Source organism: Nelumbo lutea, chromosome 3 (genome assembly GCF_056320005.1).
Source record: "Nelumbo lutea isolate HS-2025 chromosome 3, American lotus-T2T, whole genome shotgun sequence".
Classification (NCBI taxonomy): Eukaryota; Viridiplantae; Streptophyta; class Magnoliopsida; order Proteales; family Nelumbonaceae; genus Nelumbo; species Nelumbo lutea.
In genome coordinates, this window is record NC_142686.1 from 80958544 (window position 1) to 80971507 (window position 12964).

Here is a 12964-nt window from a genome sequence, read left to right on the forward strand (position 1 = left end):
AATAATAAAGTAATAATAAAATAATAAATAGATTAATATGAAATTAAAAATTTTTAATTGATTCCAATTCCAGCTCGCCAAATAGAAACAATCGGAATCTGATTCCGATTTCTGATTAAACCAAGTAGGCATTAGGAATAGATGATTTGATGTATGACTTGGGATAACTCACCCCTAAAACCTAAAAGCTAGCTGTTAGAGGGTGGGAACCCAAGCCCATATATATCACATAGCAGCATCCCATACTACCGAGACATCTCACGTAAGCCTCCCATACTACTAATGCGGGACAAAGGGATCATAACTTGATTCTGTTCCAATTCTAGGGGATTTTGACTCTGATCTTGTCTGCAAATCAAATTGACCCACATTTGAGTGAAGCTACTCAGACTAGCTTATCCTGAACAGGCTTAGATCTGCTACTTACGAGTAGTTTCCACAGAATTTACATCTGCCCCCACACAAAAAAGCACCCCAAAAACGTCCCATAGAACATCTCAACCATGTATTGGGAATATCTCCCAATGACAAATGGGGGAGATGCCCTCAATGCACGTTGAGATATGCATGTGGGGCGTTTTTTGGGGGTGCATTTTGTGGGGGCAGATGCAAACTAATTCCCATATGGCCACATCTCTACCTATGAGAAATTACAAATGTGCATTGAGACTATTGTCATTCATGGGGAGACGTTCCTAATATAGGATAATAGTGCTTAGGGGTGGATTCGAGTCGAGCCAAGCCAAATAGTTCCAGGCTTGAGCTCGGTTCGAGACTATTCTACATGGCTTGAGCTTGACCTCGAGCTCGGCTCGACCCAAAACCTTGAGCTCGAGTTTGGCTCAAATCAAGAGTTCAAAAGCTCGAGCTCAGCTCGTTTTATATTTTATAAGAATAAAAATTATATATAATTTTTTATTTTATATTTAAAAAAATTAAGAATTATAATATTTTTATTATATATATATATTCAAGCTCGGCTGAAACCGAGTCCAGTCGAACTTTTCACAAATCAAATTCGAATAGCTCGTGAAAAGGCCAGCTCGTTGCCACCGGAACAACTTGTGGGGTAGTAGATCGCAAGTAGAGGTGTCAATGGACCGGTTTCGGGTTGGATTCCGTCGATATCGAAAGTATTATGGACGGATTTGGATCCTAAAATTGATATGAACTCGGACCGTCCGAACACAAATCGTCCATTCATAAAATGGATCGAAAATGGACAAACCCCAAAAGTTCGAACAGCCCACTGGTCCGTTAATTTTCGTTTGAAGTTTGAACGGACGTTTCACTTTCTCAAAGTCTAGGGTTCGGCGCTCCATCTCAAAGTCTCGCCGGCGGTATATCCCTCTCTCCGGCGATCTTCCTCTCGCCCTCTCACTTTCTCCAATGACAGCACTCCTTCTCTCAGCGCCTCTCACTTTCTCTACCGAGCAGTGCAACACTCTCTCTTCTCTCAGCGCCCTCTCACTTTCCTCAGCAGCGACAGCAGTCACAGCACTCCCTCTTCAGCGGCGACAGCCTCTCCTCTGACCTCTGCGATTTGTTCATTTAGGTATTTCATCTATCCTCCGTCGTTAGAACCTAGCACAGAAGTCACCATTCTCTCTTTCTTTGCTTGGATTTCAGGATGTTTCCAAAGGAAACGTTATGTGTTAGTTTGTGTTGAACAGATGACTTGTTATTTTATGTTTTAGAAATATAGCTTGGATTTTATCTTCTACATTTGAAATAATTTATTTTTTCTCTTTTTTTGTGTAATTGAGTGATTAAACATTATGATTTGAATATGTTTAAGTTTGAAATCATACTATCATTTTGTTTTTCAAAGTAAAACTATAGAGGGAATGTTTTTTAAATTCTATTTATCAAATTAGTAAGTTGATCCCAACAATGGGCAAGGGGTTATTATTGCTATTGGTTTTCACAACAATGGTAAACTAAGAATTTTGAAACTGAGATTATATTTTTTATAAAATATAAAATTTGGATTGGATTGGTTTTAAAATTTCTATAAATTTAAAATATTTTATAAACTGAGGTTATAAATTTTTTATAAAATATAAAATATTTTATATTTTATAAAATATAAAATATAAAACTAAGAGTTTTTCACAACAATGCTATTGGTTTTTAAAATTTTCTTATATTTTTTTATTAGATATTTGTTTATAAAATTTGGATTGGATTGGATTGGACCTAGTCCATTTGTAATGGTTTATAGTGGTCTAGGTTGGGTTGAAGTTTTGAACCAATATCTAGTCTATTGGTAGAAGATAAGAGTGGGGATGTGAGGCTGTCAATGGACCAGGTTTGAGTTGGACACAATCTGAATTAAAACCAAATTGAACAAGTTGGAAAGTCCAATAGGACAGTGGATTGGATTGGACCAGTCCAATCCGGTCCAGGTTGAACATATTGAACAGTCCAATAAGTCAATGGATTGGATTGAACAAGTCCAATATATATTTTTTCTATTTTGTATTGTTTTGTAACATTATCCACGTACATAATAATTAAAAAAAATTATCCATGCATTTGCAGCTACTGACATGTAATTGGAAAATCTATTCAACCTTGACAAAAACATGCAAGTAGCAACTTTTAGTTTCGTATGGAATTTGGAACTTAAATATACAACTGCAAATTGTCTTCTGCATTGTAATAGAAACTTCTTTCACTAGAGCCTAAGGTTAGAACTTAGAAGTACAAGATGGTGTCACTTTTCTTTTGAAAATAGTCACACCCTTCCATATGTGCTGTGTTCTGTGTTTCATTTAAATCCATCTAATGCTGGCAATGGTTTGACGCTCCCTATATGCTCAATTTATACAAAAAGAATAATATCGAAATTTAATTATCATTTTGATCAAGGACATTACTCTCTTGTTGACTATAGAATATAGATAGTTATGACATTTTCCTATCTACTGCTCTAAGTTTTATCAACTGTGCTAATTTAAGTAGCCATGCAACAAGCTTGTCCTAATCCCTTTCTACCTGATACGACAATGCTAACCATATCTAAGCATCAAGTTTCTTAAAGTTCTTCTTCAAGCACATATTTCCCCTCAAGCTTTTGTTCTTCTTGAAGTTCTCTTAATCTTTTTTTTTCCCTGTGACATGCTCTCTCTGTTCTGAGTTCGTTTCAGTTCAGGTAATTTGACTAATAGAAAGCTTGTGAATTGAATACACAATTAAAGTATAGTTGTTGTACAAGCAATATACATTTGGCCTGGTCTGGGATATTTTTTCAGGTGAAGAGGACCTTGCTTGATCGGATGTTGCTACAAGTAGCAAAGTTTCACTCTAAAATATTGTAATCTGTTGTTCAAATAACATTTGCAAGTGGAAAAAGGATGGGATATGATTTTTAACTTTCTTCTAACCAATTGTGAGCCAAGGATTACTGAAAATAATAAATAAAATTGTGACTTAGGAGATAAGCCTGATCCTAGCTTCCAGTTCTATGGGGCCGGGGGGGGGGATCCTGGGAAAGAGCACAGCTGCTGAAGCAAACACCAGGTAATTTGGTCCAATTTTCTCATACAAGGTTTGGTTCTTCATAAGAGATTTGGGGGCATTTTGATTGAGAGAGGTTAGTTAGGAAGTGGAATCAGTTCAGGTAAAACAGAGGTGTTCAAATCATTGAGGACATTTCTTGTTAAAAAGAGATGGTGGATGTTTCTAGTAATTGAAATGGGATTTCTTGGTTTGCATTTTCATGTAGTTAAGTTCTGTTGTTAGCTTATTTTGTGTTTTCCCAATTGGATTTGTGGGGTAGAATTTGTTAAACCTTGTGTTATCTCTTTTTCTCAGTATGGGGTAACACCAAGCCTTGTAATCTCTCTTTATTTTATGTTTTAATGAAATTTTCATTAGAGATCAGAAATCCAATGCTCTGGTTCTTATCTTGCATATTCAGCTTTTCTTCTTCTCATCTTCACCATTTTTTTACAATATATTCTTCATTACAGTTATCAAACCATCTGTGGATGGAATAGAGTCAGCTCTAGCTCCTACTGTCTTCTTCCAATCATCCTATTTCGTTTTTTGGTTTTTGATGAACACCCTGATTCCAACCATCCTATTTCTAGCTTACATACTTGTCTGAGTATTTTGGGCTAAGCAGGTCTGACCAGACATTCAAACCATGTTTACCTATTAACACACCCGATAGAGATGGTCAAACAAATGGATGCAAGATTCTTGATTCATCTGGGTAAGTAACATATGGTCCAGAAACTTGGGCTATTCAACTGGCCGGACCAGGTTTACTGAGAATGTTCCAAGAACCAACCTTTATGCATCCATGCTGCACCACTTATCTGGTCGTAAAATGTGAACGAGTTGGTCAATATGAAGTCCTAAAGTCAAAAAACATGGCCGACTGAAATGGGAAAGAGTCGTCCTTTCTGGTGTAAGTGTTGCAGAAGACCACAAGTCACAAGTGACGTTAATGGTAGTGACCCACAACTGAATCGACCCAGCAAACAGAACCTTAAAATTTGACCCAACTACTTTCACATGTAAGTGGTCCGGTCCAATTCAGACACTTGCTCTTTGTCGATTGCTTTCAGATCAGATGACGCAGTAAACTGCTTGTGAAATGAAATCATATCCTTTTATTGTTGACTTTTAAGTAGGGAAAACATTTTTTGGGGAAAACATTTAATTTGGACTGGATTGGGTCCAATCCGGTTCATTTGCATTTCAATTGGACTGGACTATATCCGGTTTGTATGGGGTTTGGACCGGATTTGGTCCAGTCCATTTGTAAATGGACCAATGTTGGACTGGACCAAATCCAGTCCAATTGACAGCTCTATCCCCTAGTGATCTGAAACATGCACATTCAACCGAGATGTTCCCAATACACGGTTGGGATATGCTGTGGGGAGCATATATGAATTCCATTCAATCATCGCCGCTTCACTGTGGTGGCTCAATTAGTCGTCACGGGCATCACGGTTCAACCCAAGACCACACTCATTTTCTACTCTTTTAAGGAGTTTTTTTTTTTTTTTTTCAAGGAAAGTTCTTCCCATCCAATAGCACCCTCTCCATTTCCCGCTTCAAGGTATCACCATCTGCTTTTTCCCTGGATTTTGCTTTTAGGGTTTCCAGCATGTATGACCTTTTTTTTTCTTTTCTTTTTCGGTTTGTGCTTCACGGCTGCCCTTTTCTTTGTATCTTCCTTCCTCCTCATTCTCTTCTTTTTCTTCTAAAGACAACAAACAGGGGTTTCGACCCCCTTTTCTTCTTCTTTTGTTGAGGATGTGCAAATCAGCAGCCCTATTCTTGCATTTATTTTTTAGCAAAATCTGTTTATTATGTTCTCAGCTATTTAGTTGCACGTATTAAATAATAAAGTTGATTGTTAGTATTTATTTAGTACGTATAAAATTGTAAAAATTGCTTGCTGTTAATTGTTTTAATTTTTTGTTACTTATTTTGATTGCTTCCATTGTTTAATTTCATTTGAATATGAGATAAGACTGTTATATGTGTTAATGTCATGCAGTTTATGTGAGTTGTGAGTTGTGAATTGTGAATTGTGAATTGCAAGTGATCTACTGATGTTTAATTATACTTGGTTACTTATATAACTGATGCTTCAGTTTTATGTTGAAATGTGATAAATCAAATGACTGATAAGGAGCATGCATATAAAAAAAAAATGAGTGCAGAGGTCGGTAAATGGGCTGGCTGATGCATTGGCTCAACGGGGGTTAGTAGGGATCATTTGTATTGTGCTCAACTATAATCTCTAGCTTGTATACTTGGGGGTGGTAGTAATCTCTACCCTATCCAAGAAATGCTTGTAATTTTGTATGTATTTTTGATAATATTAAAAAAAATTTATACTAAGCTATCAAAAAGAAAGATCTTTACTTTTTTTTTTATTAATTTTGTGAAAAGAATATTGTTTACATGGCAGAAGGTGGAGTATGCTTAAACATCCTATAGGTCAGCAGCCTATTAAGTGTTATTTTTTTTTTACTTCTTATTGCTTCTTGTTTTTTTTTAATATCTTTTAAATATTTCTTATTGTATTCATGCAATGAGTGCTAGGAGGGCTAGCTTTTTTTTTTATAATTTTTTATAACGTGGAGTGGATATTGAAGTCCTTTTTGTGTGTTTTTATTTTCATATTTTTAGTGTTTACCCGCTTTGAAGAATTTACACTGCATTGTGCCTGGGATTTTGGGCCAGACCCTTTCAAATATAAGTAAAGACCTTCAACTGACTAAACTAAATATAGATATGGATATTGGAGTGTTTCTTATAAATGACTAATGACTACTTCCGTGATTTGGAATAGAGTATCTAGTAATATGCTCCATGTAAGATATAAAGTAGCTGCTCCAGCCGGGTACTTATACATTGAGATTTGAATACACTAGAATTCTCAACTTGAGCCAACCGAAATTGCACTCTTAGCTTGAAGGGTCATTAATTCGTGTACTGTATTATTAGTATTTCTTTATGAATTTTTCACATGTTTTAACTAGTATTCCTGTGTTTAGCTGAATGAGATAAATAAGGGCAGCCCTGTGCAAGAGGGTCCCACCAATGTGGGGTCTGGAGAGGGACTGATGTACACAGCCTTACCCCATGTTTAGCTGTATTAGTATTTTTTTTTTTTATGATTTTGTTCACATGTTTTAAATAATATTCCCATGTTTAGCTGTACGGGATAATAATACTAATTTTTTTCTTTTTTTATTCTTTTCTTGTATCAAATGCAGGTTACCACTTGCATTTCTTCTCTTTGTTGCTTCAGAAGTGCCAGCATATTCCTTCTCCAGATATGACCAACCAGTCTTTAGGGGGAATGGAGGTTCCTGTTGTTGGCAGTGATGCTGTGAAGTGGATTGAAATTTCTGTTCCTTCAGCATGGACAACTACTGATTCTGCTGCTGCACATCACTATGCTCCCCTGACAGAGGATGTTGCCTCTTGCCACATCATTGGAGATCCTCCCACTTATCTTATATGGTATTGATTTTCTTTAATCCACTTCCTGGATGCTAAATCCATGTGTTTTTCTTTTTGTTTTTTTAATCAGCAACTCAGAAAATGAATTCATTAAGGAAAATAATGAAGCACAACAAGAAGTTGTGAAGGATAAAAATAGATGCCCTGTGTCTAAACCCCAAGAATTACATCTGAGCCCAAAACATAGACTGTCTTAGAAAGGACCAGATATTCTTCTAATCAAAAAGTCTAAAATGCATGAGGTGGGTTAGAAGTTTTTGCAGTGAAAGAGAAATAAGTTGGAGCTTCCTTCCTTCTTGGGGTGCCTCTGGGGGAATAATAAGTTGGAACTTCACTGTGTTAGTTAAACTAAAAAATGTTTAGGATGGGTTTGAGTGGGTTTTAACAAATGTCTATGGACCCAATTCTTATAGAGAAAGAAACTTGATGTGGGAAGAGTTGGCAAATATTAGGGGTTTATGGTAAGGGACATGGTTTGTTGGTGGTGATTTTAATGTGGTAAGATTTGCAGATGAATTGAATAATACTAGGCGGAGAGCCGGAGAGTAACAACCAGCATGTGGAAATTCAATGATTTTATTGATACCTTTGACTTGAGAGGCATCCTACCGGGGCAATCTAGATTTACTTGGTCCAATCTTCACACTAGTCCAATTTGCTCTAAGTTGAATAGTTTCTTAGGGCCTGACGACCCGTTCTTGTCCTCTTAACCAGTGTTTTAAAAGGCGTGGGAGGTGTACACCTGGAGGCGCGTCCAGGCGAGGTGCTCCCAAAATGCTCTAAGGTGTATGCCTCTTGCGCTTTTTTCATGAGGCGTGCTAGAGGTGTATGCTTCATGCGCCTCATGCACATCTTATATAAAAAGACAGAAAAAAAATAAAAAAGAAAAAAAAAAGAAAGGAAAGGAAAGGAAAAGAAAGGGAAGGGAAAGAAAAAGAAAGAGAAGAAAAAAAGAGAAAAGGAAAGAAAAGAAAAAGGAAAGAAAAGAAAAAGGAAAGGGAAAGAGAAGCTCCAATCTGGGGGGAGAGGTTAATGAAGCTAGTGCCTTAATGAGGAAGACTGAGGGTAATAATAGAAGAAAAAAGAAAAAGAGATCTGAATAGAGACCGACTTCAGATATTGAGGGTGATATTGAATTTAGTGGGAGAGGGGAAAGAAGAAAGACTCTGCTGTAAGGTGGAGTCTTTGAGAAAGGGTTTTTTCGAAAGAAGTGTTTAATGAAGATCATTAGTGGAATGTGAGAGGATTGGGAAGTGAAAGAAAGAGAAGGGCAATTAAAGATTTATTAAGGAGAGAGAAATTGGACATAGTTTTGATGCAGGAAATCAAGCTGGCAGAGTTGGATAGAAGATGGATCAGAAGTGTATGGAGATCAAGAGGAGTTTGTTGGACTTCAGCTCTGTCCTATGGAGCCTCTGGAGGTCTAGTAACTTTATGGAGGGAGGATGCTGTAGAATTAGTGGAGGAGCTAATAGGAAGACTTTTCGTGTCTTTAAAGGTTAGGAATGTGGAGGATGGCTTCACCTGGGTTTTACCAATGTCTATGGGCCAAACTCGTATAGAGAGAGGAATGAGATGTGGGAAGAATTGTATGCCATACGAGGTTTGTGGGAGGGTCCTTGGTATCTTGGGGGGGACTTTAATGTAATTAGGTTTTGTACCAAATCTAATAATCCCCAAAGGACAATTACAATCAGCATGAGAAAGTTCAATGATTTCATTAATAATTGTGGTCTAAAGGAGTTACCCTTCTTACAAGCCAATTTTACATGGTTTAATTTCCAAGAAAACCCCCTTGGCTCGAAATTAGACTGATTCCTCTTTACTGAAGAGTGGGAGAACCATTGGACGAACTTGATGGCTAGAGCCATACCCAGAGTTACCTCTGATTACTGCCCTATCCAACTAAGTCTTGAAACCTTAACTTTTGGTCCTCGGCCTTTTAGATTTGAGAATATGTGGCTCACTCACTTGGATTTTGTGCACTTGATTGGGGATCGGTGGAGAGAAGACTTAAGAGGGGTGAATTGGCAAGGAGTAAGATTCCACAAAAAATTGAAAAGATTGAGGTCCAAAATTAAGGAGTGGAATAGGGAACACTTTGGAAGGATAGAGGAGCAAAAAATTAACTTGCTGTCCAAGATTGAGGAACTTGATTCCAAAGAAGCTCAAAGGATGATGAATGAGCAAGAGCGGGTTTTGAGAGGAAGCCTAAAGAGAGAGGAAATCTTGTGGAGGCAAAAGTCGAGACACAAATGGATTAAGGAAGGAGATGGAAATACTAAATTTTTCCATGCATTGGCTAATGGGAGGAGAAGAAAAAATTTTGTGGCTAAGTTAGAGGTAAATGGGAAGGAAATCACAAATCAAGATGAGATAGCCAGATGTTTTGTGGATCATTTCAAATAAATTTATAGGAAACCGTTGAATAATAGGCCAACCTTGGAAGACTTGGAGTGGACTAGATTGTCTGAAGAACAAGCAAACTGGTTAGAAAGAGACTTTAATGAAGAAGAGATCAGATAGGCGGTGTTTTCAATGTATAGATCCAAAGCACCTGGTCCAGATGTCTTTACAATGGATTTTTATTAGGATTGTTGGGATGCGGTCAAAGAAGACCTTGTTGGGGTGTTTCAGGAATTTGCAGGTAAAAAACAGTGAGCCCTGGAGTCAATGTTACTTTCTTAGCCCTAATCTTGAAAAAGGCAGATGCAAAGAACCCTAAGGACTATAGGCCAATCAGTCTAGTGACAAGCATCTATAAAGTCCTGGCTAAAGTGTTGTCATTGAGAATTCGAGTAGTACTACCCTCCATCATCAGCCAAGAACAAGGTGTTTTCATGTAGGGAAGGCAAATAACGGATCAGATCCTAATAACAAATGAGTGCGTGGAGGACATGAGAAAGTCGGAAACTCAAGGTTTCGTATGTAAGCTAGACTTGGAGAAGGCTTATGATCTTGTGGATTGGAGTTTTCTGCTAGAGGTCCTAGGGTGCTGTGGGTTTGGAGGTAGATGGTGTAATTGGGTAAAGGGCTGTATTAACTCCTGCCACTACTCCATCTTGGTTAATGGGGTGGTGAAAGATTTTTTCCCAGCTTGTAGAGGCCTTAGACAAGGTGACCCTCTCTCCCCTTTTCTTTTCACCCTAGTTGCAGATGTCTTCAGTAGATTAATCTCTAAAGCAGATAGGGGAGAGGAAGTTAGAGGTTGGAGGATTGGAAGGAACATTGTCCGGGTAACCCACCTGCAATTTGCCGATGATGTCATAATATTTTGTGAAGGGGGTGATAGGTGGGAAGTGAGGAATCCCAAAGCATTGTTACAACACTTTGAGAATGTCTCCAATTTGAAGATAAACCTAGATAAGAGTTGTGTGGTAGGGGTTAATTTGAATGAGAGGACTCTTTAGTCTGTAGCAAATTGTTTAGGTTGTCCCATTTTTTCTTGGCCCTTGCAATATCTAGGTTTCCCTCTAGGGGCTAACCCAAAGGAGAGTAGATTTTGGACCCCAATTCTGGAAAAGTTTGAGAAAAGATTAGCTTCTTGGAAAAAGAACTACATTTCCATAGGGAGTAGAGTCACTTTATTGAGAGCTACCCTAGCAAACCTACTGGTCTATTTTCTCTCTATCTTTAGGATTCCTATTCGGGAAGCTAAGAAGTTGGAGAGGATAATGAGATCTTTTCTGTGGGAGCCTTGGGAGGAAAAGAATGATCATTGAATCAATTAGGAAATAGTTTGTAGGAGTAAAGATGAGGGTGGACTAGGATTAGGAAGGTTAGCTCTAAGGAATAAAGCTCTCTTAGGGAAGTGGTTGTGGAGGTGGCCTAGAGAAAGGGAGAGATTGTGGCATGAAGTGATAACTAGTATACATGGTAGTCAGGAAAATGGATGGGGTGTGGGTGTATCATGTCAAGCTACATTGGCATCTCCTTGGGAAGCAATTCAGAGTGTCCTCCCTCAGTTTCTCAACTTGGTCAGGTATGATGTTAATTCTGGTGACTCTGTTTTATTTTGGGAAGATACTTGGGTGGGTACTGTTGCCCTTAAGGATGGATTCCTGGCTCTCTATTCTCTTTCCCTTTACAAGGAAAAAATTGTCTCATTTTCGTCCATCTATTACTTCACCCTCTTCCTTAAGCTGGGACTTTGGTTTTAGGAGAGGTTTGAGCGATGTTGAACTTAGTAGTGCTTCAGAATTGTTGTCTCTTCTTGGCAGTGTCCTTCTGGAACCTCTTCGTTCGGATGTGAGACTATGGTCCCCTCATCCAAAAGGTTTTTTCACTTGTGCTTTCTTTTTTAAGTCCCTTTGCTCCTCCGTGGGACAATTGGGTTTTCCATCTAAGGAGATTTGGTTTAGACCTGTTCCTCCTAAAATTATAATTTTCTGCTGGGAGGTGTTTTATAGAAAGATCAATATTCTGGACTGCTTGCAGAATAAAAGGCCTTTCATGTGCTTGTCTCCTAACTGGTGTGTACTTTACAGGGCTACTGGTGAGGATTGCTCCCACCTATTTGTATATTGTTCCTTTTCTAGTGCTATTTGGAGTTGGATTTTTTCTTTGTTTGGGTGCAGGTGGAATCTGTCCACAGAATTAAGTCAACTGTTCGATCCTTCTTTTTTTGTGTGGCCTACAAAAAAAGGAAAAATGATGTGGAGATGTATTAGAGCAGTAGCCTTGTGGACAATATGGGAAGAAAGGAATGCTAGGGTGTTCAAAGAAAAGGAAAGAAACATACAAACTGTTGAGGATTTTATTCTGACTAGAGCCATTCATTGGCTAAGAACTATGGACTTTTTTCATACCTTTTCCTTTGGTGACATTTGGAGTAACTGGAAGGCAGTAGCCACTAGTCATACGAGGAGGCACAAGGCAATTGCAGTGTGGAAGCGTCCGCCTGAAGTTTGGGCAAAGCTGAATTTTGATGGTAGCAGCCAAGGAAATCCAGGCCCTTTGGGATAGGAGGGGTGCTGAGAGATAAAGAGAGCAATATTTTAGCTTTGTTTTCAGGTCCTGTGGGAATAGGAGACTCAAATAGAGTAGAGATTTTAGCGGCTGTACAAGGCATCCAGATTGTTCAACAGTTAGGAGTTCAGCACTTGATAATTGAAGGAGACTCCAAAACTGTTGTGGGATGGCTGACAGAACCAGCTTCAGCTATGTGGCAGTATAGAGATTTATTGAGGAAAGTCAATTGGTTCACAAGGAATATGACAGTTACCTTTCTTTGGGTGGAAAGATCAGCCAACTCCTTAGCGGATGGACTAGCTAAGCAAGGGCTTTCTAGGGATCATTTGTTTTGTGCTATGTAATTTTATTTCTGTTTATTTCTGTCTATCCTTGTTCTTAATTGATGTAATACTTTGTTAGTATTATAATTTGGCCTGCCCTTGAGTTCAGTTAGTTTGATAACAACCAAGAAGAGAGGAGAAGAAAGAAAGAGAGAAAGGAGAAGAAAAGTCTGGTTCGAATGAGAGAAAAATTACCTCTCCCATTCGGCCATATATGTTTTATATCACTAACATAATGGAAAAGACACATGTGCCCCTACTTAAGTGAGGGACACCAGTTCTAACATAATATCACACATTAACAACCTTAACATAAGTATAAAGACAGAAATAGCCCTATATACTCGACACTAACACTCCCCCTCAACCTGGTGAGTATATATCATATAATCTCAGCTTGTCACATATGTAGTCCAGTCTTCCCCGACTCAACCCTTTAGTAAATAAGTCTGCCCACTGGTTCCTTATGTTAAGATATGCAGTGTCTATCACTCCACTCAGCACCTTCTCTCTCACAAAGTGACAGTCAACCTCTATGTGCTTGGTTCTTTCATGAAACACCGAATTAGAAGAATTATGAACTGTAGCCTGATTGTCATAATAGAGCTTCATTGGAGTGTTAATATTGTATCCCATCTCCTATAGAAGGTTCCTTAGCCACACTAATT

At 38.2% G+C, this 12964-nt stretch overlaps 1 protein-coding gene across 1 annotated transcript in view; it reads left to right on the forward strand.

Moving 5' to 3' along the window:
- Positions 1-1259: 1259 nt before the first annotated feature.
- Positions 1260-12964, forward strand: part of SAR1 (SUPPRESSOR OF AUXIN RESISTANCE1) — a 108572-nt gene continuing 96867 nt past the window's right edge. Inside the window, exons 1-2 of the mRNA XM_088980273.1 lie at positions 1260-1555; positions 6753-7002. Of these exons, the coding sequence (XP_088836399.1) occupies positions 6815-7002 (188 nt within the window). The 5' untranslated portion in view covers positions 1260-1555; positions 6753-6814. The remainder of the gene's footprint in view (positions 1556-6752; positions 7003-12964) is intronic.